General features: G+C 46.4%; 1 protein-coding gene across 11 annotated transcripts in view; it reads right to left on the bottom strand.

Annotated features, from left to right (window-relative positions):
* Positions 1–22,908, bottom strand: part of TCF4 (transcription factor 4) — a 223,918-nt gene that overhangs the window by 54,515 nt on the left and 146,495 nt on the right. For 2 of the 11 annotated variants that reach the window (XM_030467046.1, XM_030467050.1), the window contains exon 1: positions 15,425–15,654. The exons of 6 other annotated variants lie outside the window; for them this stretch is intronic. In XM_030467046.1, coding sequence (XP_030322906.1) covers positions 15,425–15,493 — 69 coding nt within the window. In that variant the 5' untranslated portion in view covers positions 15,494–15,654. Of the gene's footprint in view, positions 1–15,078; positions 15,127–15,424; positions 15,656–22,908 lie in introns of those variants that run through there. 3 more of the 11 variants (XM_030467048.1, XM_030467045.1, XM_030467049.1) reach the window with 3 other exon arrangements.

The following is a 22,908-nucleotide window of genomic DNA, read 5'->3' as shown; positions in this document are numbered from 1 at the left end:
ACCAAGTTAAAGTAAAATAAATTATCTTTAATTAAATGGAATTGTCGTCTTCCTCCTGCTATCATCCCCAATTATTACATCCTAATCAGCCCTTTTGGGAGAAGGCATGAGGGAAGGCTGAAAGGCACATTTACTATAAACAATTTCTCTCTCTGTCAAGAGATGGAAATTTTATTTTAATTATTGTTTAGGACTGTGATTTTCACCCAGTTTCTGATGAAAGGGATTAAAAGTTGAAGATGCCATCATTCAAAGAAAGAAAGAAGTCTCTTCATGTCATCGCCGCCGAGCAATTTCCTCTCGGTCCCTCCTACAATTAAAGCCCAGAGGAAGGCAGAAACAGGCTGGAAATATGCAAGTCATTTCTTGGAACTTCTTTACTCCCATTTCCAGGGGGAGATTGACGTTAGAAAATATTTTGACCAAAAAAGAGGAGGTGAGTGCATAAAGCTGGGAGGGAGGGTGGGGAAGGGGATGCTCGGAGGCCGGTGGGATGGAAGCACAAGGATTTATGCTCTGCCCAAGTCCAGGCAGCAGCAAAAAAAATTAAAAAAGAAAGAAATAAAAAAAATAATGCTCTAAAACTCTGTTGCTGGTGATTTAGAAGCCCTCTGAGTGAAGGGTCTTGTAGGGTCTCACTGCTAAACATGCTCCCATTGTGCTGTCCCCTTCACCCTGACTGTGGGGACATGAAGCACTTGTGTTCCCCCCCCAGCAAGGGCAGGGATAGGACACCCTACCCAGTGACCAGAAAACTTAAACCAGAAAAAACCCAAACCAACTAAAATACCCCACACAAAACCACAGTTTTCTTTCGAAGTTTATCTAAATAATATTAATAAAGTCTTGTAAAAATCTGAATACCCAAATAACTGCATTTAAAGGAAAGCTAATGATAAATACCCGTAGTTTGCAAACCTGAGCCTGCTTCATTTGTCCTATAACGACAGCTCTGCTGATCTAGATTATTAAGGTCACTTCCACTTTATTTTTCTATGCTCAAAACCCCAACACTGGTTTAAAATCCCCTCCACTCAGTGTCAGCACCGCCAGCCGTGTTCCAGCTCGCTGGCACAAAGCTGGGTGTTCAAGGCTGGCTTTTTTAGGCAGTGACTGAGCATTTTCATCTTTTCCTGCTGAAATGACTGAGCTCTTTGGCAAACAATGCAAATCTACCCCCAAAATATTTGCAGAGGACACGTTATGGCCACTGTCTGATCTGTGCATCCTTCCTGAGCATCTTCAAGATCGCTTCCCAGAAAAGGTGCCAGTCCTAAAATAACCCCTGAGGCAAAATGTACCAATGCTGCACCCAGCCTTTTCTTCCATTCTTGCTGCTCGGCATCACCACAAGTTCCAAGCTGCACTTCTCTAATTAAACCTAAGGCTCTGGATGGGGTTTTAAACCACGTTCCCCTCTCTGCCAGTTTTGTTTTCGCTTCCCTGTCAAGCGCGGAGTCCCCGGACACGCTCTTGAACAACTGCTGCCCAATTATGAGACAAGATATATTTCAGATAATAAAGAAATTATTCACCAGAGAGCAAATGCAGCTTGTGGAGAGAAACGGAACGAGGAGGAGCCGCTGAATCCCGATTAATTAATGCAACTTGGTTTTTTTTTTGGGGAAAAATGGGACTTTTCAGGGTGTAGCAGTGTTTTCATTTAGTGCTGCTTTGAATTGCCGCCTCCAGAAGTTAAAAAAAAAAAAAAGAAAGAAAAGGGGGAAAAAAAATAAAAAAAAAGAAAAGAAAGAAACCACAGCTATACAAGCCGGCTGACTTCTTATAAAAGAACCAGTTTTAAACTTGTTTACACTACTGATTCCAAATGAATTCAAGATGGTGGCTAGTTAAAGAAAGGGAGACCATGCCAAGGGTTTTGATCAAAGAACTTCAATTCAACAATGTTCAGTTTTAATTGACCACTAATTAAGCTACATTAGTCAAAGAAAAGTCTATATCACTTCTGAGTAATGAAGAAAAGAATTCATTTAGCCCTGTCCTGGCCCTCCTTCAGCCGCCTTACAGAAAAACTGCTTCTCAACTACCAGCCCTGGAAGCATTTCCAATATTAATATGCCTCAATTTTTTTTTAAAGAGGGAATTTAAAAAAAAAAAAGAATTGTTAGAGGAGGGCAAGCTTTCCCAGCTCACATTCCTGGTTCTGCTGGGGGAGTTGGTCTCCCAGGCATTATCCTACAGCAAAGAATAAGCAGCCGAGGGGAGAAAACCCCAAGAGCTCTCAGCTGCTGTACTGGAGAGAGGGAGAGCTGCACCAGCAGCAAGATACATCCATATATACATATTTAATTTTGCAAAATTATAGATAATTCCATCAAAAAGTGGCCTAGAGCCTCCTGAGGAGCTCTGCTGACCCACCGGGATGCTGTGCTCCTTCCTCGCCGTGCTGATGCCAAAGGAAACCCATCCCTAATGAAAAGTCAGCTGGAAAATGAGGCTCACAATGAATTAAGGAATGAAATACTGGGTTTATGTCTTATTTCAAAGTCTGCAGGGTCAGATAAACTGAAGGAGCCCAACAGACACCAACAGGAGCTGGCGTGGAGCGGGAAGGTTGGGGATGGAGATGCTGAGAGAGGGCAGAGGGACAGGCGAGGATGTTCTGGGAAACACCAAAAGTCCCCAACATTCCCCTTCTGCAGGCAGGGAGAGAACTTTGCATGCTGCAGTCAACAACCCCGTGGCTTTGCAGCTCCACAGTGTCCCAGCACTCTTTGATGAGGGCTCTACTCGTGGCCTTAACTTGCATTCTATTTTATCCTAATGATTTTTGGCACCAGCCTCCTGCATTTCACAGAATAGGATTTAATGAGTACCATATCTTTTTTTAACATTCTGCCAAACGCTCATTAAAATGCACTTGTGTTTTTTTTTTTGGTTTTTTTTTTTTTTTTTTTTTTGCAAGGCAATAGCTAGCTATACGAAACCAAAATATTAATGCAAATTGGCATTTCTAAGTTTAAAGTGGTATTTGCATAACAGGAACCAAACGTGGTGCAAGCTGAAAGACGGCGCACAACACAAATGCCTCTTAACACCCTAATTATTCCAAAGGGAAAGAAAAAAAAAAAAAAAAGATGGTTTGTGCATACCAGGATAAAGCATCTGCCAGTTTGTGACACTGTTATCTCCTGATGCCCAGTCTCACCAAGAAAAAAGTGTCTGCAAAGCCCCTGCCCTCGCTGGAGCTGATACGGGAGATAGGTCCAAACCGCAGCTCTCAGACCCGGGAACGCCTCGATGCAACCATGCCTGTCCCCCCAGAAAAACCCACAAGAGGCCTTTGACTCCATGGCTGCCAGCAGCAGAGGAAGATGAGTTGTTAGTTGAGAGCCCCAAGCCAAGCCAAAGGTATCCCTGGTCTAATAAAGCCCTCATTAGCTGGAGTCATCAGTGGCTCCCAGCACGGACGGGTAGGAACCAGGTTTGGGACACTGATGCAGCACAATTTCACTCTCTACCACACCTGGAAAGAAGCTACGACTCAGAAAACCAATTACTCCCTACCACGGGTGTCACCAGACCAAAGGACATCTCTGCTGGGGCATCAGCACCTGGAATAAATCTCCAAAGCTTCCCCGAGGCACGAGCTGCTTTGCTTAGCCACGGATCTGCAGTTGCTGCAGGGGTCCCAGGGGAAGAGCTGCTTTTAAAAATGAACCCGACCACCCCTATGGTTGATTGCTCAGAAAACATAAAAGCAACCCCATCACGAAGCCTTCCAAACCCTCTGAAACAAGCACTAAAGGTATAAATGCTCATAACTGCCCACCTGAAAGTGCTCCCACCTGGGTGCTGGTGACTGCAAGCAGAGGGGTGAAGTCTGGATTTACAGTTCCCATCTCTTTTTTTGCAAGGAAGAGGGCTGGAATCTCCTCCAGCTGGGAGTCTGATGATGCCCAGATTCCAGCACATGAATATTTCCAGTGAAGTCACTGCACGTGTGGACGTGCTTACTAGAACTCAGTCTACAACTTACAGCATGTTAAAACAACATTTATTTCTTTTTTAAATCCCTTTTTCTGCAAATGACAACTCCACAGAAATACCCAAAGCCTTACAAAACTACACTGGCTGACTGGGAAGCCAGGATGTGCAAAGAGAGCAGCTCCACAGAGGATTTAAACACCCACTAAAGGAGACTCAGAACCCCAGGTGACAGCCAGCAGCCCATCCATCCACTCTTGCTGCATTAAAATTTCCCCCCAAATATTCTTCCTTAGAGCACTATTATACTTTGAAAGCATTTCTCATCTGCTTTTAAACAAAAAAAAACCAAACATAAATGTGATTGTGTTAGTGCTGGACCCAGGCTGGGGCTCACTCAGGCCACATCCCAGCCATCCCTCAATGCAGAACCCAGGGCAGGCACAGGCTGTTCCCTCCTGGATTTAGGAGCCTAAAAATGCTGTCATTTCCTCTCAGATCAGATTCAGACCTAGAGGATACAAGAAGGATTGTTTAACATGGCGTGATTCTATTTACTGGGTCTTTTTTCCCCCTCTTTTTTTTTTTCCCCCCCCCTCTCAGCACAGTAAAAGTTGCTCAGGCTATAAATAAACCACTGCAAGCAAATTACCATCCTATGAGTTAATGGCACACCAAATTAAAGACCTCAGTCTAGATCTTTTGAAGACCTAAGACTGCAACCTCAAAACTGTGGCAGATCTCTGCAGGCAACCAGAGCAGCAGAACTTATTTCATATTCCAGCTTCCACAGATCTGTGTGTGTGGTTCAGGCAGCGAGGGGGATTATCAGACCCAGGCTTCTGCCAGAAGTGATCAGCACAGAGCTGTCTATACATGTGTAATTTTATTTTCCCCTCCAAGGTGCCCTCTCTTGGCTTTGGCAGAAGCAACAACCCTTCTCCAGGAGACAGATGTGTGCTGGCACCAAGCTTGCAGCTTCCTTCACCAGGGGAGATGATGCTCCCTGGGAATAAGGGGGGGGGGAATATTTATTTCTTCTTGATGCTGAAGCAGACTATTAAATTATGGTTCCTTAGATCTCACTGAGTAAGGATGCTCCATGGTCACAGAGATACCACCTTCTGCTCAGAAGCCACCCCAAATTCATGTGGCATTGGTGTGAGAAAGGGAAAAAAAATTAAGAAAATGGGAAAAAAAAAAAAAAAGGAGAAAGAAAAAAAATGAAAAGGGGAAAAAAAGGGGGGAGGAATTAAAAAAAATAAAAACCCCTCTCTCCTGGCAGTGCTGGTGGCTATCTGGCAGCAGGACCTGGAGCTGAACTGGGAGCAGTCCCCCTCACTCCAGCTCTGCCTGCAGCAGATTAGCACAAAGGCATTGTATTCTAATGAGTCGCTGAAAACAACATGTGCTCAACTTCTGCACCAGGGAGCACTTTGGAAAATACTGATTTAGGAAGTCAAACAAAAAAAAAAACCACACCCAAAAAAAAAAAAAAAAACCCCACCCGAAAAAAACAACATTTGTTGTTGTTTTCCTGAGCAAAACAGCCACTGTTTTGTCCAGAAGTTGGGGTTTTAGTGACAAGTCTCAAATGGTGGGAAAAGAAAAAGTCGGGTTGTGTTCTTCAGCTCAAGTTGCCCTGGAGCCCTGCAGCCTTGTGTTTCATTGTGGGATGGCTGGGAAGTGGCTTTGCCTTCCCAAATCCCTGGGTACCAGCCTCCTTTCCCTGCCCTTCCCAGCTCCTTCCCAGGTGTTCCGAGGAGAAGCAGCCGCAGCTCCCGGCAGCTGCCGTCCCTCCCCGTTCCCAAAGCCCAGGCAGGGAGGGAATGGCAGGGAAGATGGCTGATCCAGACCTATCCCTCCTTTGGCCACCCCAGCTTCCCATCGGGAAGCACCGGGAGCACAGGGACACCACGGGAAGGGCTGAACCATGCTGTGGATTTACCTCCCGGAGGCAAGAAATCCATTTGGTTTTCTGCTTCCATCCCTCCCTACCTCCCCTTCTGCCACAGCTGAGGAGTGTGGGGTTTGTTGGTTTTTTTTTTGCATTCTGGAAATAGTGTTAACTCTGAAAACTCTCCAATCCAAGAGCCCTGGCAAGGTTTGGGGTGTATTTCTGCAAGCTGTGAAGCTCCAGGGGGAAGGGAGAGAGACACAGCCCGGATCAGGTGTTCGGGAAAGCAGACGGATTCAAATCTGCTGTAACTCCAAGTCTGGAATTGTCTAAGCACCTCAAACAACCACCACTTAGAAGACATTGATAGCTTAATCATTTCTTGCTCAGCTCTCCTATTCTTCCCATTTTACACGCTCACAAGCCCCGTTTGTGAGCAGCTGAACAGGAATCTTTCTTTATTCCCCTTTCCCAACGCTCAAATGAAAGGTGGGGAGAAGCAGCAAGTGCAAGAACAAATATTTAGCTAAAATGCAGAAAGGAAGAGGAAAAACCACATCAGTCCTGGGAGGTGGGACGCTTCTGTGGGTGCTCCTGGGCTGGCAGCCCAGCATCCCCTGGGGACAGTGGGATGGAGACCACTTCCAGCCTCACCTTGTTGGGATTCTGCCCTCAATTCATATTTCTGTGAAGGGAAAAGGAACCCTTCAGAAGCCACAGCTTCTTGTACCACGGCCACTCATCTCCCCCCCCTGCACACCTTTGATATTCCCTTGCAGAGACCTCATGCAGCAGGGATCCCAATGTACCACCCCTCCCCTCCATTTGCATGGGGTTGTTTTTTTCTGCTACCATTTCTCTTCCTCTCCCTTTTGCACGAAAAAAAAAAACCCAAACCAGAACAAAACAGCCAAGCCTCTTCTTTTAAACCCACTGCTGGTCCCTTCCAGCCCTCCCAAAGGCAGTGGGGAAGCAGCCCCTGTGCCCTGCAGCAAACCCGAGTGGAAGGGCAGGTGCAGGGATAATAATATGCTGGGGAATCAAGTTTTTTTCCCTCTGATTTGTCAGCTTAGCTTCCTCACGCCATTAGGAATGTAAACATTCCTGCAATTTCGATTTAAAAGTCAATAAAATAATGGGGTGCAGAACTTACCCTGCTTAATTTTTTAAGTAATACATTTGATTATTTTAATCACGTCAGTACTTAACTGAATGGGTTTAAATATGCATGTTACAGCAATTTGGTTGGGTTTAGTCATTAGAAAGCCATTGAGGAATTCAGCATTATTCTTTTTTAAAAAAAAAGGATAAAAAAGGGGCAGCTAGGTGTGCTACATCAGACCTTTTACAGGAAGTTGTCCTTGAGGGGTGAGTTATCTGGGTGCTGTTTTCCAGGAGCTACGACTGCTGCTAGCATGGATTTCAGGGGCAAAAAAAGAAGACAAGAAACCCAACGTTTAGGGCTACCACCAGAATATAAGATCACTGATTCCCCAGCTGCTGGATAAACTCTTTTTACTGCAATTTTAAAGGCCACTCTGGCAGCAGGCAGCTATTTTTAAAGCAGCCCAGCCCGCCTTGTGCCTCTGCCACCCCTTTTGTCACGGAGAGCACCCACCCCTGCTCCCAGCTCCTCACCCCACGGGCTGGGGAGGTGAAAAAGCCAAGTCAGATGTTAGCTGGGATTGTTCCCAGCCCCTTCTCACTCGTCCCTCACCCTCCATGGCAGCAGCTGCAGTAAAACCTTCCCCTCCAGTGACCGGCCCCGCGTCGCTCCCAGCCCCGGGGAGCCAAGGGATGCTGAGGTTAGGCACCCTGGAACCTGGCAGCACCCAGCTGGTTTCCTCCTTCCAGCCCCCACTTCTGCCCCCCTGACCTGCTTTTCATTACCAAAAGGGTTTAAAGAACAATTTGATCTTGTGCATGTGAGTTTTCACTCCTGTGCAGACACCTAATAAAGCTCTGCAGGTGCATGAAATTTCCTCTGCTCCAACTTTAGGGAGGGTTTGATTTATTTTTTTTTTTTTTTTCCTATTTGGGGTTTGGTTTTTGTTTTATATTCTTGCTTCGGTTTTTCTGGTTGGTTGGGGTTTTTTTAAGTATTATTACAGGCAAAACAAAGGTCCTTACAGGGGGACAAAAATCCCAAGTACCAATGGCTGAGTGTGGCAGCGTTCGTGAGCAGGCAAGTTTAAAGATTGGGGCTGTGATTCCCTCACCCGAGGAAGAGCTGAGAGCATCCAGAGCTGAAGCTCAGCCCTAGGAAACCAGAGAATCCCCCAGCACAAAAGGACAAATCCCTCAATATCAGAGGTTTCCTTCTGCTCCTCCTTAAACTCCCAACTTCTGAAGTCCTTTGCATTTAGAGGAGGTAAGGCTGGAATGATGCTTGCTTGGGAAAAACAGCCAACCAAAAAACCAACAACCAGGAAAACCAAGCAAACAAAAAACCCAAACACTCCCCCCCTAAAAGAAATCCGACCCCAAAAAACTTACAAATGAAGAGAGATAAATCCAGTAAGTTGAGAAAATCAAGACCTGCCCTGAATTTGGGGGGAGAACCATTTCCCCCCCCAAATGGAATCTCTTCTTTTGGATTTTGGGCTGAGTTTCTCTTGCCAGACCCCAAAGATTTGGAGCTACCTGCTGGGGCAGGGTGTCCCCCCCACCAAAGCCCCAGAGACCTACAGGAACTTTTTAATGAGCCTGAGAATTTCTCCAGGGTAAAAAGGAGCAGGGCAGAGGGAGAGCTGCTTGCTGCTGTAATGATCCCTGCTGGCCTGAGAGCTTTTGAAGACCCAGACAATAACAAATCCAAACACTTTGGAGCTGAAAACACTGGGTGCACCCTCACCCAGGTTAGTTAAATGCAGCATCACGTTATTTTCACAAGTGCAGGTTGAGTTTTGTTACCAAATGCTGGCTAAAACATCCTTAAAAAAAATAAAATATCCAGGAATAGTTTAAAGATGCCCTGGCAGTATCTGAGGAGGAAAGCTGAGAGGCAGGCAGCAATCTCAGCACTGCAAAATGCACCCTGAAAGTTGTCTCCCAGATCACCCTTAACAAAAAACTTTATTTTTTTTTTAATAAGAGATAAGAAAAGAACAAGACAGGTGCCTGATGCCCAGAGCAGTTGCCTTCCCCCAGGCTGCAGCACTGCACCACCCTCCCTTCCCCATCAGGCTGCTAAACTTCACAGAATAAAAACAATTAAAAAAAATAATTAAAAAAAGTAAAAATGAACAGACTATCATAAAACCCAAAAGAAAATGACCAACGTAGGTTACAATATTAATTCTTTTTTAACTAAATGCCCTGTGAGAAATAACCCCATCCCACGGCTCCAAAGTGCCACAGCAATTTTACAGTAAACCAAGGCTAATGCAAAGCAGCTTTATACTGCAACAGGAAACAAACAATTCTTCTGCACAATTTCCTGTAGATCAATTGGAAAGGTATTTAAAGACTGCACCAGGCAGCAGATCTTTTGTTAACCCCCCCAGCCCTGCCCACAAAAAAGCAGCTCAGAGCATACACTGAGATGTCAACACCCGAGCATCACTTGCCATGTCTACCAGCAATCTAGAACCTAATAAAATACAATTCTATTTATCATTTCTTTTGGAGGCAAGAAAAACAAAACCAAACCAAAACAAACCCCCGAAAAAAACGAAAAAAAAACACCAAACCAAACAAAAAAAAAATCCCCCCCTGTAATAACTTCCAGGCTGGCACAGATGCAGAGGTGAAGTTCACTTCTGATCAGCATATGCAAAGCAGATTTCCAGCTAACATCCCACCTAAATCCAGAGCCTTAAGAATTCCTAAAATATTTCAGCAAACACGAGGCCACTTCTACTTCCTCCACATGCAAGGGGCAGAAAGCAATCAGAGCAATCAGGTGTGAATTTTAATTGCCCAGCGAGTTATCCTCACCCTTAAAATCAGTGCTACACAGATACAGAGGAAATGTCTTCCATTTCTTTACCTCAAGACCATCAAACACAAACCCAGTGATGGTGTCAAAGTGTCTGTCTGGGTTTATATATTTATATATATATATATCAAACCCTATATTTATTGTTTTATGTAGATTGCTACCATTTCCAAAACGCTGTTTGGTTGTTCTCAGTAGGGAGCTTACAAGATGATACGAAACCAGGATATAAACACACAGCCCTCCCATAAAGCCCACAAATACTGAAAATATTCTGGATTTTGCTGACAAAGGAGTCAGCACTTTTACCTGAGCACAGATCTACACACATGGATATCAAATCAGGCAGCCTGAGCTACTCCTAGGTGGATGCCATTCCATAGAGGAGCAGGAGATTTAATGCTACTCTAACAAAATCCATCCTTACACTTGGGGAGTTTAAAGCCTTTTGCAACTTTTGCTAATAATTATTATTTTTTTTTTAATGACCTGGGCATCAGGACTCCCAGTATTCAAACCCAGGCAGTGCTGGAAACAAAGCCCAACCCTAAACCTTTTGGTGAATTCCAAAAAAAAGCCAAAAAAAGGATGCTCGGACACGAGCCCCTCCGTCCCCTTCCCAGCTCTCCTCCTGGTGCTCCAGCAGCCCCGTGCCACTCACAGCTCTGCACTTGGCATTTTTAAGCCTGGTCCCTGGAATTAGGGCACTCCTTGGCCTAACCCATCAGCAGGAATGATACCAAGGAGCATTCATCCTCTTCCAGGAACTTTATGGAGTTGAAAAGCTCGCTAAGAAGAAGAGCGGACGGAATGTAAACAGGAAAAACTCATTAGTGTTCACTGGTTGTTTTTTTTTTAATTTCTTTTTTTTTTTTTTGTGATCTGATGACAAATAACTATTTTTCAAAACCAACTTAGTTCGGGAGATGGGCTGCAGCTTGTTAGGATAAAGCAAAAAAAGAGCAATTACAATAATTACAGGTTTCCCTATATGATTTAACACATGCGCAAGGTGGGAGCGGATGCTGGGAGCTTCAGACACCATTTAAAGGAAATTTGGCCACTTTTGTTTGTCCTTTCCCTGGGCAATCATTTCTCCTTTAGAGCCCCACACATGGGGACACCTTGTCTGTGGCCAAACAACCCTTTTTGCTTCCAACCTGGGCCAGAGGCACCGGGGAAGAGGCGGCGATTCTGCAAACTCCGCTTTAGCTCCCGCGGCCGTCCCCTGGCAGGTAATGCAAGATGTCATCTCCTAAAATATCCCCAAAGAGCTCGGGTAACAGGCAGCAAGGCTTAGGGGACAAAAATGGCTCGTCTGGTTTCCTGGCTTCCTACGTAATCAAAGTGTTCATCTAGTTAATCACAGCTAATCGTGCTCCCTTCCAACTCGCCGCTAAAATGCCTTTTTTTTATAACATATTTGAGGGGGGAAAAAGGGAGAAAAGAGCTCCAGGATTCTCTCTCACCCCACCAATGTCATATTACCTTTCCACTTGATTATTTGATGGGCCCCTGCTATTGTTTTCAGGGTTTCTAACCCAAATATCCTCTCGAAGGAAAAGATTCCTTCCCGATGAAGCTCGGTAAACAGCTGAAGGCACAGAGTGCTCTCCCAGAGCATCCCCTCCCCAAACACCCTGCCAGCCACAGGGAAGTGGCAGAAAATGTGCAATATAACCTTTATGACAATTTAATTTTCTTTTTCTAGTGGTTTTTTTGTGACTCCTGCAGCCAACAGCGCTCGTCTTCCCACAGCAACTTGGATTCAGAGGGCTTTGGAATGATTCTGCTTGCTGGGTTTTTTTTTTTCCCCTTCTTTCTTTTGTTTATTCCCAAGGAAGACCTGCTTCCGCTGCCTGCCTCCAGTTCAGAGAGTTCAAACTGCATTTAAACAAGTAATTGACTTGTCACTGGGAAAAAGAAAGGGAAAGGGAAAAAAAGGGAAAGGGAAGTAAAAAGGGAAAGGGAAAAAAAAAGGGGAAAGGGGAAAAAAAGGGAAAGGGGGAAAAAAAGGGGAAGGGAAAAAAAAAGGGGAAGGGAAAAAAAAGGGGAAGGGAAAAAAAAAGGGAAAGGGAAAAAAAAAGGGAAAGGGAAAAAAAAAGGGAAAGGGAAAAAAAAAAGGGAAAGGGAAAAAAAAAGGGAAAGGGAAAAAAAAAAGGGGGAAGGGAAATAAAAAGGGGAAGGGAAATAAAAAGGGGGAAGGGAAATAAAAAGGGGGAAGGGAAATAAAAAGGGGGAAGGGAAATTAAAGGGGAAAGGGAAATTAAAAGGGGAAAGGGAAATTAAAAGGGAAAGGGAAATTAAAAGGGAAAGGGAAAAAAAGGGAAAGCTAAAAAAAAGGGGAAGGAAAATAAAAAGGGGAAGGAAAATAAAAAAGGGGGAAGGAAAAAAAAAAAGGGGGAAGGAAAAGAAAAAGGGGGAAGGAAAAGAAAAAGGGAAAGGAAAAGAAAAAGGGAAAGGAAAAGAAAAAGGGAAAGGAAAAGAAAAAGGGAAAGGAAAATGAAAAAAGGGGGAAGGAAAATGAAAAAAGGGGGAAGGAAAATGAAAAAAGGGGGAAGGAAAATAAAAAAGGGGAAGGAAAAGAAAAGGGGGAAAGGAAAAGAAAAAGGGGAAGGAAAAGAAAAAGGGGAAGGAAAAGAAAAAGGGGAAGGAAAAGAAAAAGGGGAAGGAAAAGAAAAAGGGGAAGGAAAAGAAAGAAAAGGGAAAGGGAAAAAAAAAGGAAAGGAAAAAAGGGAGAGGAAAAAAGAGGGAAAGGGAAAAAAAGGGAAAGAAAAAAGAGAAAGAAAAAAAAGGAAAAGAATGAAAACGGAAAGGAACAAAAAAAGAGAAAGGAAACAAAAAAAGGAAAGGAACAAAAAAAGGAAAGGAACAAAAAAAGGAAAGAGACAAGAAAAAGAAGGAATGAAAAAAAGGAAAGGAATAAAAAAAGGTGAAAAAAGGGAAAGGAAAAAGGGAAAGGAACAAAAAAGGGGAAAGGAGAAAGGGAAGAAAAAAAGAGAATGGCACAAAAGGAAAGGAACGAAATAAGGGAAAGGAACAAAAAAAAAGGAAAGAACAAATAAAAAGGAAAGAACAAAAAGAAACCAGAAAAGAGAAAAAAGGGAAAGGAGAAGGAAAAAGGGTAAAAGAGAAAAACAAAGGAAAGGAATAAAACGGGAAAGGAGAGGAAGGAAAAGAGAAAAAAAAAAAAAAGGAGGAAAGGAACAAATCAAAAGGGCAAGAGGACAGAAAGGAGGAATTGGGAAGCCTCTTTCCTGCAGAGAGGTGGGAGCCGAGCTCCCAGCCCCGGCTGAAGGCCTCAGAGCCCGGCGGGCGGGCGGGTGCGTGCGGAGGGAGCTGCGGCCCCGCTCCCGCCTGGCATCCCGCACCCGCTGGCACCGCACCAAGCGCTGCACAATGCGGCCCCGAACAATGCCGGCTCCAGAGAACACCCCAAGCCTCTGACAAGTGCTGCGGGGACCCTCTGTGACACCCACCCCCCTCCCCGGCCACGGCTCCATCCCCGCTCCTGCCCTGCCAGCTGCGGGGCAGGGGGTGCGGGGTGGCGGTGCCACCGTCCCCGCACTGTCGCGGGGCCCCTGCCCCGGCTCTTTGTGTGGCTCGGGAAGAGCCGAGGCCAGGCTGGCTTTTCCCAACCACCTTTTCCATCGGTGCCTAGGAATCGTCTCCCCACGCCGGAGCCGTCCTGGGTTTCCCAAATCCCATCTTTTTTGGAAAAAAGCAACGCGAAACGAAACCAACCCGACCTAAGAAACCCCCGCAAAAAAAAAAAAAAAAAAAAATAAAGCAGAGGGGCAAAGGGTCTGGGAGCTCTGTGATGTCCCGTTCTGCAGTTTTCTGTCGCGACGACAGGCAGCTGGCACCAGGCGATGGGCTCAGGGCTGCCAGCCCGGGGGACACCGGGCTCTTTGCTGCCTCTGACTTCAGGCAGGAGAAACCCAACCCCAATAAACAGAGACACAAATAAAACCAGAGGGGTCAGGGAGAAGGTGTGTGGGGGGGGTGTGTTAAAAAACCCACCCCACCTGAACCTAAAGGAACCCCCCCGGCGCTCGCTGCCACCTCCATCCACCCCCAAAAAAGAAGAAAAAAAAGAAAAATGAAGTTGGTCGAAGTGTTGAAAATTGTTTGCCGGGGCCCTGCCACCGAGCCAGCGCCGTGCATCGCTGCTTCCTGTTTACAGGCGCCTGTCGCCAGGATTTTATTACTTACTGAGGATGAATAGCAGCGTTTAGAACTTTTTTTTTTTTTTTTTTTTTTTTTTTTTTTGCGCTTTTTAATGCTGCTGAGGCTGGCTGGCCGGCCCTGCCATCCCTGGGAATGTCAAGGTAGGATTTAAGTGTGGTTTGGAACAGCTCTGGGATAGGAAGAATTAATTTCAAAAAAAAAAAAAAAAAAAAAAAAAGAGAAAAAAATTTAAAAAGAAAAAAAAAAGCTTTGCAGGAAATTTACTCTTTTTTTTTTTTTTTTGCATGTGTCTAATTTTCCATCCCAACTCTTTTCTTTTTTTCCTTCTGCAAATTCCCTTCTAACCAACCCAAGCATCCCGCCAGAAGGTTATCTGCAAAATATTCAAAACAAAAGAGAAAACCCCCCCTTCCCTCGCTCCCCAAGCATATTTAGGGGAAATAAGAAATAAAAATAAAAAAAAAAATCTCAGTTATCCAAACAGATGTTCGGGGGCTGAGCGGCTCTCTCTGCCGCCGAGAGGTTCGGAGCGGGCTGGTTCCGGAGCAAGGCCGGGGGATAGCACAGATGCCTCCACAGCCCCGCGGAGCTTTGCTCCATCCCCTCCTCCTCTTCCTAAACCGGGATAAAACTCTCCCGGTCTCCTTTCGGCCGCCCTGCCCGGGATCAGATGAAAGGCAGAGAAAGTTGGAAGCAGGCAGAGAGGAGCCCGCACCCCCCCTTCCCCTCCCACCCTTCCCCGATTTGCTTTTCCTCTCCCTTCAGCAACAGTTCTCCTCCTCACCTCGCCCTCCCCCCTTTCCCCCCCCCCAAAAAAAAAAAAAAAAAATATTTTAAAATACACTGAAATCCTTTTTCCTTCGCAAGACCCAGCCAGGGAGAGGGAGAGAGAGAGAAAAAAAAAATAATAAAAAAATAAACCTCCAGATGGCAAGTATAAACCTTCTGCTGGGGTTATGCACAAAATACCAGACACTTTTTTTTTTTTTTTTTCCGCGTTTCTTTTTCTTAAATAAAGCGGTTCTGTTGGGAGGGGAGGAAAAAAAAACCAGGGAGGGGGAACCTAAGTCAGAAATGGGGCTTTTGGGTCATTTTCTGTTACCTTCTGACTACTCTAGCGGCGGCCGCGGGGCGAGCTGGGGATACCGGATGGGGGGGGGGTGGTGGCTCCGCGGCCGCGCAGCCCCGCTCTGCTCCCTCCTTCTTTTATTCTAACTTCCCCCAAACTTTTTCCCGCGAGCGGACACATTAAAAAAAAAAAAAAAAAAAAAAATAGAGGGGGGCAGAAAACCCCCAAAAGCTCCTAGAGGCGAACTGAAGCGGCGGGCGCAGCCCCCCTGGCGCAGCCCCCCGGCGCAGCGCGGAGGATGCTCGTCCCCACCTCTCCTCCTCCTCCCCCCCTTCCCAAACTTCTCCAAATTACACCTTTAATTACCGCGCCTGCTTACCGCTTTCCCATTATAGTAGTACATCAAAGAGTTGCCGCCCATGCCGGGGATCGTGTATGCGCAGTACATGGTCCCGCCGTCCCCCGCCGCTCCCGCTCGCTCCCAACTTTTTTATTTCCAACTCGCTTCTCCCTTTTTTCACAACAATTCCTCCACTCGCATGTTCCCATATGGCCGGGCCAGGCGCGCTCAATATGCAAAGCAGGGCGAGACCATTCGCCGCGCGGGGGCGGAGGCTGCGCGCCCCCCCCCCCCCCTTCCCTCCCTCCCGCCTCCCCTTTCCCCGCGCACCGCCCCGCGCCCGCGCACCGCCCCGCGGAGCCGGGCCCAGTACGGAGCGGAATACAAATGCGCTTAATTGCCTCTCCCCCCGCCCTCTCTCTCCGTTTTTTGTTTTTTTTTTTTGTTTTTTTTTTTTCGTGGTTTTTTCTTTTTCGTGGTTTTTTTTTTTTCTTTTTTTCTTTTTTTTTTTTTCGGTTTTAATTTGATTAAAAAGCGAGTGGCAGGAAGGGAATCGTATGATGCACATCTAATAACTCCGCCATCTGTCCGTGCTGCTGGCGCGCTCCCAGCATTGTGCGCAGCTGCCGCGGCCCGCCCGCGCCCCGCGCAGCCCCGCGCACCCTTTGCCCTCTCTATTTTCCTTATTTACTTAATAAAAAAAATATATTTCTTCCTTTTTTTTGTTTTTTTTTTTTTTTTTAAATAACACATCTCCTGCGCGGTCCCGGTGCGCGGCGCCGGCCAACGGGGTTTGGGGGGGGAAAATAAGAGGAGGGATGAGGGAAAAGGATGGAAACGGGGTGAGGAGGGGGGGATATAACACCACTACCCCCCTCCCCTCGTCGGGACTGACTTGAGCTTGCCAAATTGAGAGCATCACAGGAAAGGAGGGCCCCTGGGAATTGCTCCCAAATGAAACTAAATCATTTGCATATGCCGAAGCAAAATGCCATCCGAGCATCCAGCCAGGCTCCGGGCTCAACTTTAATAATTCAAAGCACCTATTTCCTTACCCCTCGCCACCACATACACTATTAATCAACGACAAAGAGATGGTGATGTCAACGCTAGAGCTGTCGGCTGGGGCGACAGCAAAGTTTTGCTTTCATACTTTCCCCCCCTCTCCCATCCCATCCCATCCCATCCCATCCCATCCCATCCCATCCCATCCCATCCCTCCCACCACCTCCTCTCAGATCCATCGTGTAGCTGAGGATGGGGAGAGGAGGAGGGGGGGGGGGGGTGTTGGAAAATCCAGGAGGAAAGGATGAGCTGAGGTTTATCTAACTCACTTGTTCTGCATTTATTCGGGAGGTCCCCGGAGGTTTGGGTAAACAGTACTTGAATTATAATCACACATTTCATTCGAATTTCATGCTTTGAGGATTTTTTCCTCATTAGAACAGTTAGTTGTCAATCTGACACGATCACATTTGTAACCTTTAAACCACCCTCGGCGTCTAAAATCCAAAATAAAAAAAAAATATAAATTCCCCACGACCCCCGGGTCAGCCTGTGACAAAATGCTCCCCTGGAAAGGAGCAGAGAAAGCTCTTGGCTTTGGGGGCTTCCCCTCCCACGGGTGACACCTTCACCTTCCCAGCAAACCCACTCTCTAACACTGACCTCCTACAACCCTGGGTATTAATGCTCCGGAGGTGAAAAAAGAACAAAGTGCTTTGATCATTTATTTACCAAAAAAAAAAGAAAAATCCCAACCTCGGAAGGGTCTCACGAAGGACTGGAGGCAGCTCTTCCCTCCTGCAGCTGCAAGCTGCAAACGGGGTATTTCCACCCGTAATAAAAGCTGCAGTTTCACAGCTCCACACAAAGTTATACAACTAGCATTACATTTTGAGTACAGATTTTACCACAAAACGAGATTGGATGGGCCTTTAAATCATCTAACTGAATCGCTTGCCTGCCAGGGAAACAACCCCCTAACTATAACCTCAGCAGAAACAGCTTTTTTTTAAATTTTTTTTTTTTTTTTGACTGGCACCAAATAATTCTAAATATTTCAGGTGGTTCCGTGGGGAGGTGATGGAGAGAGAGAGCCCCATGACTGGGCAGAGCAAAGAGAAACCCCGAGGGATTTCAGCCTGGGTTTTGCAACCCTGGAGTGGGGAGCAGTCCAACTTCATTTGGATCCTGTCATCCCAGTGCTTTCCTTCTCCTGGCTGGGAAAATTTCCCGTGGAAATACGTTGTACCTAACCCGATAAGAAGTTAATGTGGTTTGCAGGGAGCAAGCCCAGAACTATAACCTAATTCTCAACACATGACAATAAAAATTAATTACTTTACCATATCATCTTTGCATTCGACACATACATTGAGATAACTTTAATGTGTTTTCCTGCCCCGCTCAGGCCTGGGTATTTTTTTTTTCCTTTTTTTTTGTTTGTTTTGTTTTGTTTTTCGTGGCTATCTTGCAGAAATTCATATTATTAACAGCAGACAGAAACACCCACAGCACATCGGGTGCTGGAGGGATGCAAGGCAAGGCTCTGGAGCCCTCTAGCCCTAAGGCACCCACCTTGGGAGACCCCCATGGTACCCAGAGGATTTGCCTCCAGGATTCAGCTCCTGGGAGGGTGCAGGTGCAGACCCTCTCCCCCAGGCATCTTCCAGCCATTGCTGCAAGTGCTGCTGCAATTACAGCCTTCCTCTTAATTAATGAGAGGTTGGCAGTGTGGGTGGGGCAGGGTGAGGTGGGGACAGCATGTTCCACCACTTCCCTGCAGCCCTGTCCCCATTGCCCAAAAGCTGCTTGCCTGCCAGGTAAAGGGTCAAGGATGAGTGATCAAAACTTGTATTTTATAAAAGCCCAGAGTGGTTTGGGTTGGAAAGGACCTTAAGGACCACCCTGGCCATGGGCAGAGACACCTCCCACAGCCCAGGGTGCTCCAAGCCCCATCCAACCTGACCTGGGATGGGGCAGCCACAGCTTCTCTGGGAAACCTGGCACAAGGGCTCAGCACCCTCATACAGAATAATTTCTCCCTAAGATCTCATCTCTTGCAGCTGGAAACCCTTCCCCCTCATCCCATCCCTCCAGGCCCTTGTCCCAAGTCCCTCCCCAGCTTTCCTGGAGCCCCTTCAGGCACTGGAAGGTGCTCTAAGGTCTCCCTGCAGCCTTCTCTTCTCCAACTCTCTCAGCCTGGCTCCAGAGCTGCTCCAGCCCTCCCAGCACCTTTGTGGCCTCCTCTGGACCCACTCCAAGTACCCAGAGGGAATGTCACCAAAGGGAAGGGGACTTTAAAAATCCATCCATCCTTTCAGACACAGCCCCCACTGCCAGCAGTGCTCCTTTCCTCTGCCAGCCACAGCCTCTCAGCATCCTCTAGCTCCCAGGAGGAGGAGGAGGTTGATCAGGTGTAACCTGCCCCTGCACTCACCAGCTGAACACATTCCCCAAATCCAACCCAAGTGGGGATGGATTCAGGTCAATGTGTCAACTCTGTGACACAGCAAGTGTGGGATGCCAGGGTAGGTGGCCACGTCAGAATCCTGGTATTTTAGCATCATTTAAGGTAAGAATTTCTCCTACAGCCCTTCTGTTCCAGCTTCCCCTGGCATCACTGCTCCCCCCAGCCCAGCCACCAGGGTCTGACAAAGTGGGCAGTGGGCAGAGAAACCCAGTGGGGCTGCCTAGAAATAACCAGTGCTGTGACTTCTCTGGTGGCATTTCCATGCTTTGGCATCTACAGGCTCACTTCCAGTCCTTCCTCACTTCTCCTGCGTCAGATCCCAGTGGCAAATTCCAGAAGAAAGTGAGGAAACACTCAAAAAATACCAAGAAGATGAAGGCCATGTTGCTTCCCACAGGAAGCCATCTCTGCTGGTCCAGGAGAGGAGGAAAGAGGGGAGGGGAACCTGCTCTTTCAGCACTGTTTTTAAGACAGAATTTGGAAAGGGAGGAATTTTGGAGGGTGCCAGCTGCTGAGCACCCTCCTTGATCAACCTGGGACTGACACCCTGACATCCTGATGGAGCAGCTCCACCAGACCTTCCAGAAAGTGCTAGGAAAAGACAAGGAAAAGGCAGAACTGCTGGAACTGAGGTCTTCAGCAGAGGAGGCAAGCAAGGGAAGCTATCTGCTGGATGACAAGCTTCCAGCCACAAATTGAAACAGATAATGGTAAAATATCAAGTAAGATGACTAAAGCAGCCAGTATCCCTCTAAGTCTGGGTCATTCGGATAATCTCATCCTTCTTACACAAATCCTTGAGTGTAGTTATTAAAGCAGCCCTGGGGTGGGTGGAGAAGTGGCTCTAAATGCCCAGATGTGAAGGATTTCCCCAGCTGAGGGAGCAGGACCTCCCATCCCAGCTCCCAGGAAACCCCACCTCGTGCCCTACCAACCCTTTCCCACTTGCTTCTCTCCTTTTGAAGGAAAAGAAAACCAGAAGCAAAGCTTCTTGTTCTCTAAAGTCAGCTCTGGTTCTGGAGATGACAGAACTGAGCTCAAGCTTTATTAGAATCCTCCCAGCTTGGAAATGGAGGTATTGGATAAACACAAGAAGAAGCTGCACCATTTGTACCTTACCCAGCTAGGGCACAGTTTTGCTGGAGTCATTTTCTGGTCCTGGTTGGGTTTTTTTTTTCTTTTGGAGGATCCCAAATAGAGTCAGAGATTGAACTTGAGATGGCTGAATTCCTAATCATCTCTTTTGTAACTACAGCAGCTAAAGGTAACCCTTCTCCTCTGGTTCTGTACATTAATATTCTCTCCTCTCTCCCCAGGAAGAGGTTCACATTCAGCTCCTTGTGCACCATAGCCTGAATACAGGCTAAATATCTAATTATACAGATGCCACATGAATAAATCAGCTCCTAAAAGTCACAGTCTCTAAAAAGCTACTTTAAACCAGCCAAATGTGGATACATCTGCTTTCGTATTACCAGCTACCTACTGATGGCAATCCTTATCAAACTGATAATCCTGTGCCTCCTCTCCAGGCTTAGCTCCCAGGAAGAAGCCAGCCCTTTTCCCACACTGCAACCACCTCCTCTCTTTCTCATTAACTCTCCACCAGATGTTTTAGACCTTACTGAAATCCAGACCTCCCTAAATCTCACCCTGATTTCAACAAAAGTATCTTTGTGAGCTTTTTTTTTTTTTTTTCTAATTCCAAATGCTTGGCCAGCTCTGAGGGGTGGCTATGAGGGTGAGTGCTGATGCCACCACATGCTCGTACCTATTTATGTAGGAAAGGTGTGAAATGGGCACATTTACACGAGCCAGAGCAGCCTGAAGCAAATTTATGATATTATGACACATTCTTGCACTGCCCAACACCAAATAACTGGCTGAAAGTTAGGTTGAGATGGGCTGAATAAACCACTGGATAGCTCTCCAAGCACCTGCCAAGGTTAAGCTTTAAAACATAAAACTTCTTTTACCTCCAAGTCAGTAGAATAATAAAACCCTAGATCAGAACTAGCTATTGCAATCCCATGTTTGCTTTCCATATAAGTCCATTTGAGCCCAAACTGGGGCTGAGCTGGGTTGGAGCCCTGGAACTGGGCAGGGTATCACCAACTCTGGCTTAGTCATCACCTGCCATAAAACTTATCTTCCCATTCCCCCCCCCCAAAAAAAAATAAAAAATACCCCAAATGAGCATAGGAACACACATTCCAGCTCATCTATTTTAAACAAAAGTGTCTATCTAGCCATTTGCCACTGGGTTTATTTTTGACTCCACTGCTTTGTGAAAAGCCAAGAGAGAGAAAACTCAAACCACATGGCCCAGGATTTCTCCTTGCACAAAAGTACTATTGCCAATTTTTTTTTGCCTTTTTATCTTGGGTATGGGAGAGTGTGGTGGGCTTCCTTTTCTGGAAAGCCAGAGCTGCTGTAGTCACTGGTTACAGGATGAGCTCAGATTTCCTATTTTGAAGACTGAGCTTCCAACTCCGAGAAGTGTGGAGGAGAGAGCTAGGAAGTGGCAATTCGGAGGCAGAAAACCCCAAAGGATAATAAAACCAACCCCAGCTTTCCTATTTTTAATCCTCCTGTGTGGATGGGAGGGTGGCTGACTCAAGATATTTGAACCTTTGAGGTCTGCAACAGGACAGGGGCTTCTCCCCACTGCTTCTCCCCATTGCCCTGGCAATGTCAGCAGCTCCCACGAGCAGCCCTAAGGTGGCATTGGGGCTTCCAGCCCAAAGCCTGGAATTCTGCTGGCCTGGACAAGAGGCCTGAGCATCCCTTGGGCTTCCATTTAGGATTCAGTATGAAAACAGAGAGTGAAGTGGGTTGGAGGTTCATTCTTGCCACTTTCTTTCCCTTGGCACAAGAAAACAAGCGATGGGAGATTTCTGTGTTTGGAGACGTCAGTGCTGAGAAGGGTTCAGTAAAACAACTGAACAGAGGAAAGTGTTTAGGACTTTATAGGGTGCTGAGCACTTCACTGACACTACACACCAAACAATAAGCAAGTAATTGTGGGTTATAAGGGATTATCTTTGCTTTTGCAGTAAAGTACAACCTAGAGAGATCAGGGCTGTAGTTATTGCTCGCTTCGTGTTACTGAGAGGGTTCCAAACCCATTTTGGAACCCATTTTTCTCCATTAGCAGATGCTATTATAAAATAAATCAGTGTTTTTGAAGCATAAGGTAATCAAGGACCTGACCTTACGTTTAATCTGTAGGGAAAAAAAAAATCTCACTGCAATGTAATGATTTCCTTATTAACAACATCTATCCTTCCTCTCAAGTGGCTTCTGTGCTTTATAAAATGAGAAATACCTCCTTGCACCAGAACTTCAAAAAGAATTTAGAGACATCACGCTGTTGCACAACTATTTTTTTTTTTAATAATAGATAAAAAAAAATGTGGACAAGGTAAGGAAAAGTTGTGGACACCATGTGAACAAACACATGGCTAACGCTGAGAACCAGAACCTGGCCTTTTATTTTATTTTATTTTATTTTATTTTCAGTCCCATGCAGCAATTTGCCTGGCTAGTGAACCATTAGCAGAGCTGATCAAAGCACTCCAAAGTCTTCCTCACTCCCCTCCTCTCTGCTAACTGATCTGCAGGCCTCACCATGGATGGGGGATCCTGCAAACGTTCCCACTCTGCCACAAGAAGCTGGGAAGGGAGCAGGAGAGGAACGCTGCTCCTGGCTTATTGCACGTTGCCATATGGAAGACTTTTCAGCTGTTACATAGTTAGGCCTCGCAGCCCTTCTATCTCCCAGTTAAATATTTTTCTGTCACCATTTCCCTTTGTAGAGACAGAGAAACCAAGAGCCAGGCGAGCCCCCGGCTGCCCCATCGGTGTCGGTCACAGCCACTCACTGGTACCAAGGGATCAGAACCCAGGGGTACCTCCCAAGGGCTGGCTTGGGCTCTCTGTCCCCTCAAAAAGGAAAAATAAGGATTATGGGTCAGCCTGGAACTGGTAAGTGATGGCCAAGGTGTTTGGCAGGAGCATGAGGCTGTGGTGGAAGAGCTGCCCCACT

This window comes from Calypte anna, chromosome Z (genome assembly GCF_003957555.1).
Source record: "Calypte anna isolate BGI_N300 chromosome Z, bCalAnn1_v1.p, whole genome shotgun sequence".
NCBI classification, from domain to species: domain Eukaryota; kingdom Metazoa; phylum Chordata; class Aves; order Apodiformes; family Trochilidae; genus Calypte; species Calypte anna.
This window is presented reverse-complemented; position numbering and strand designations above follow the sequence as displayed.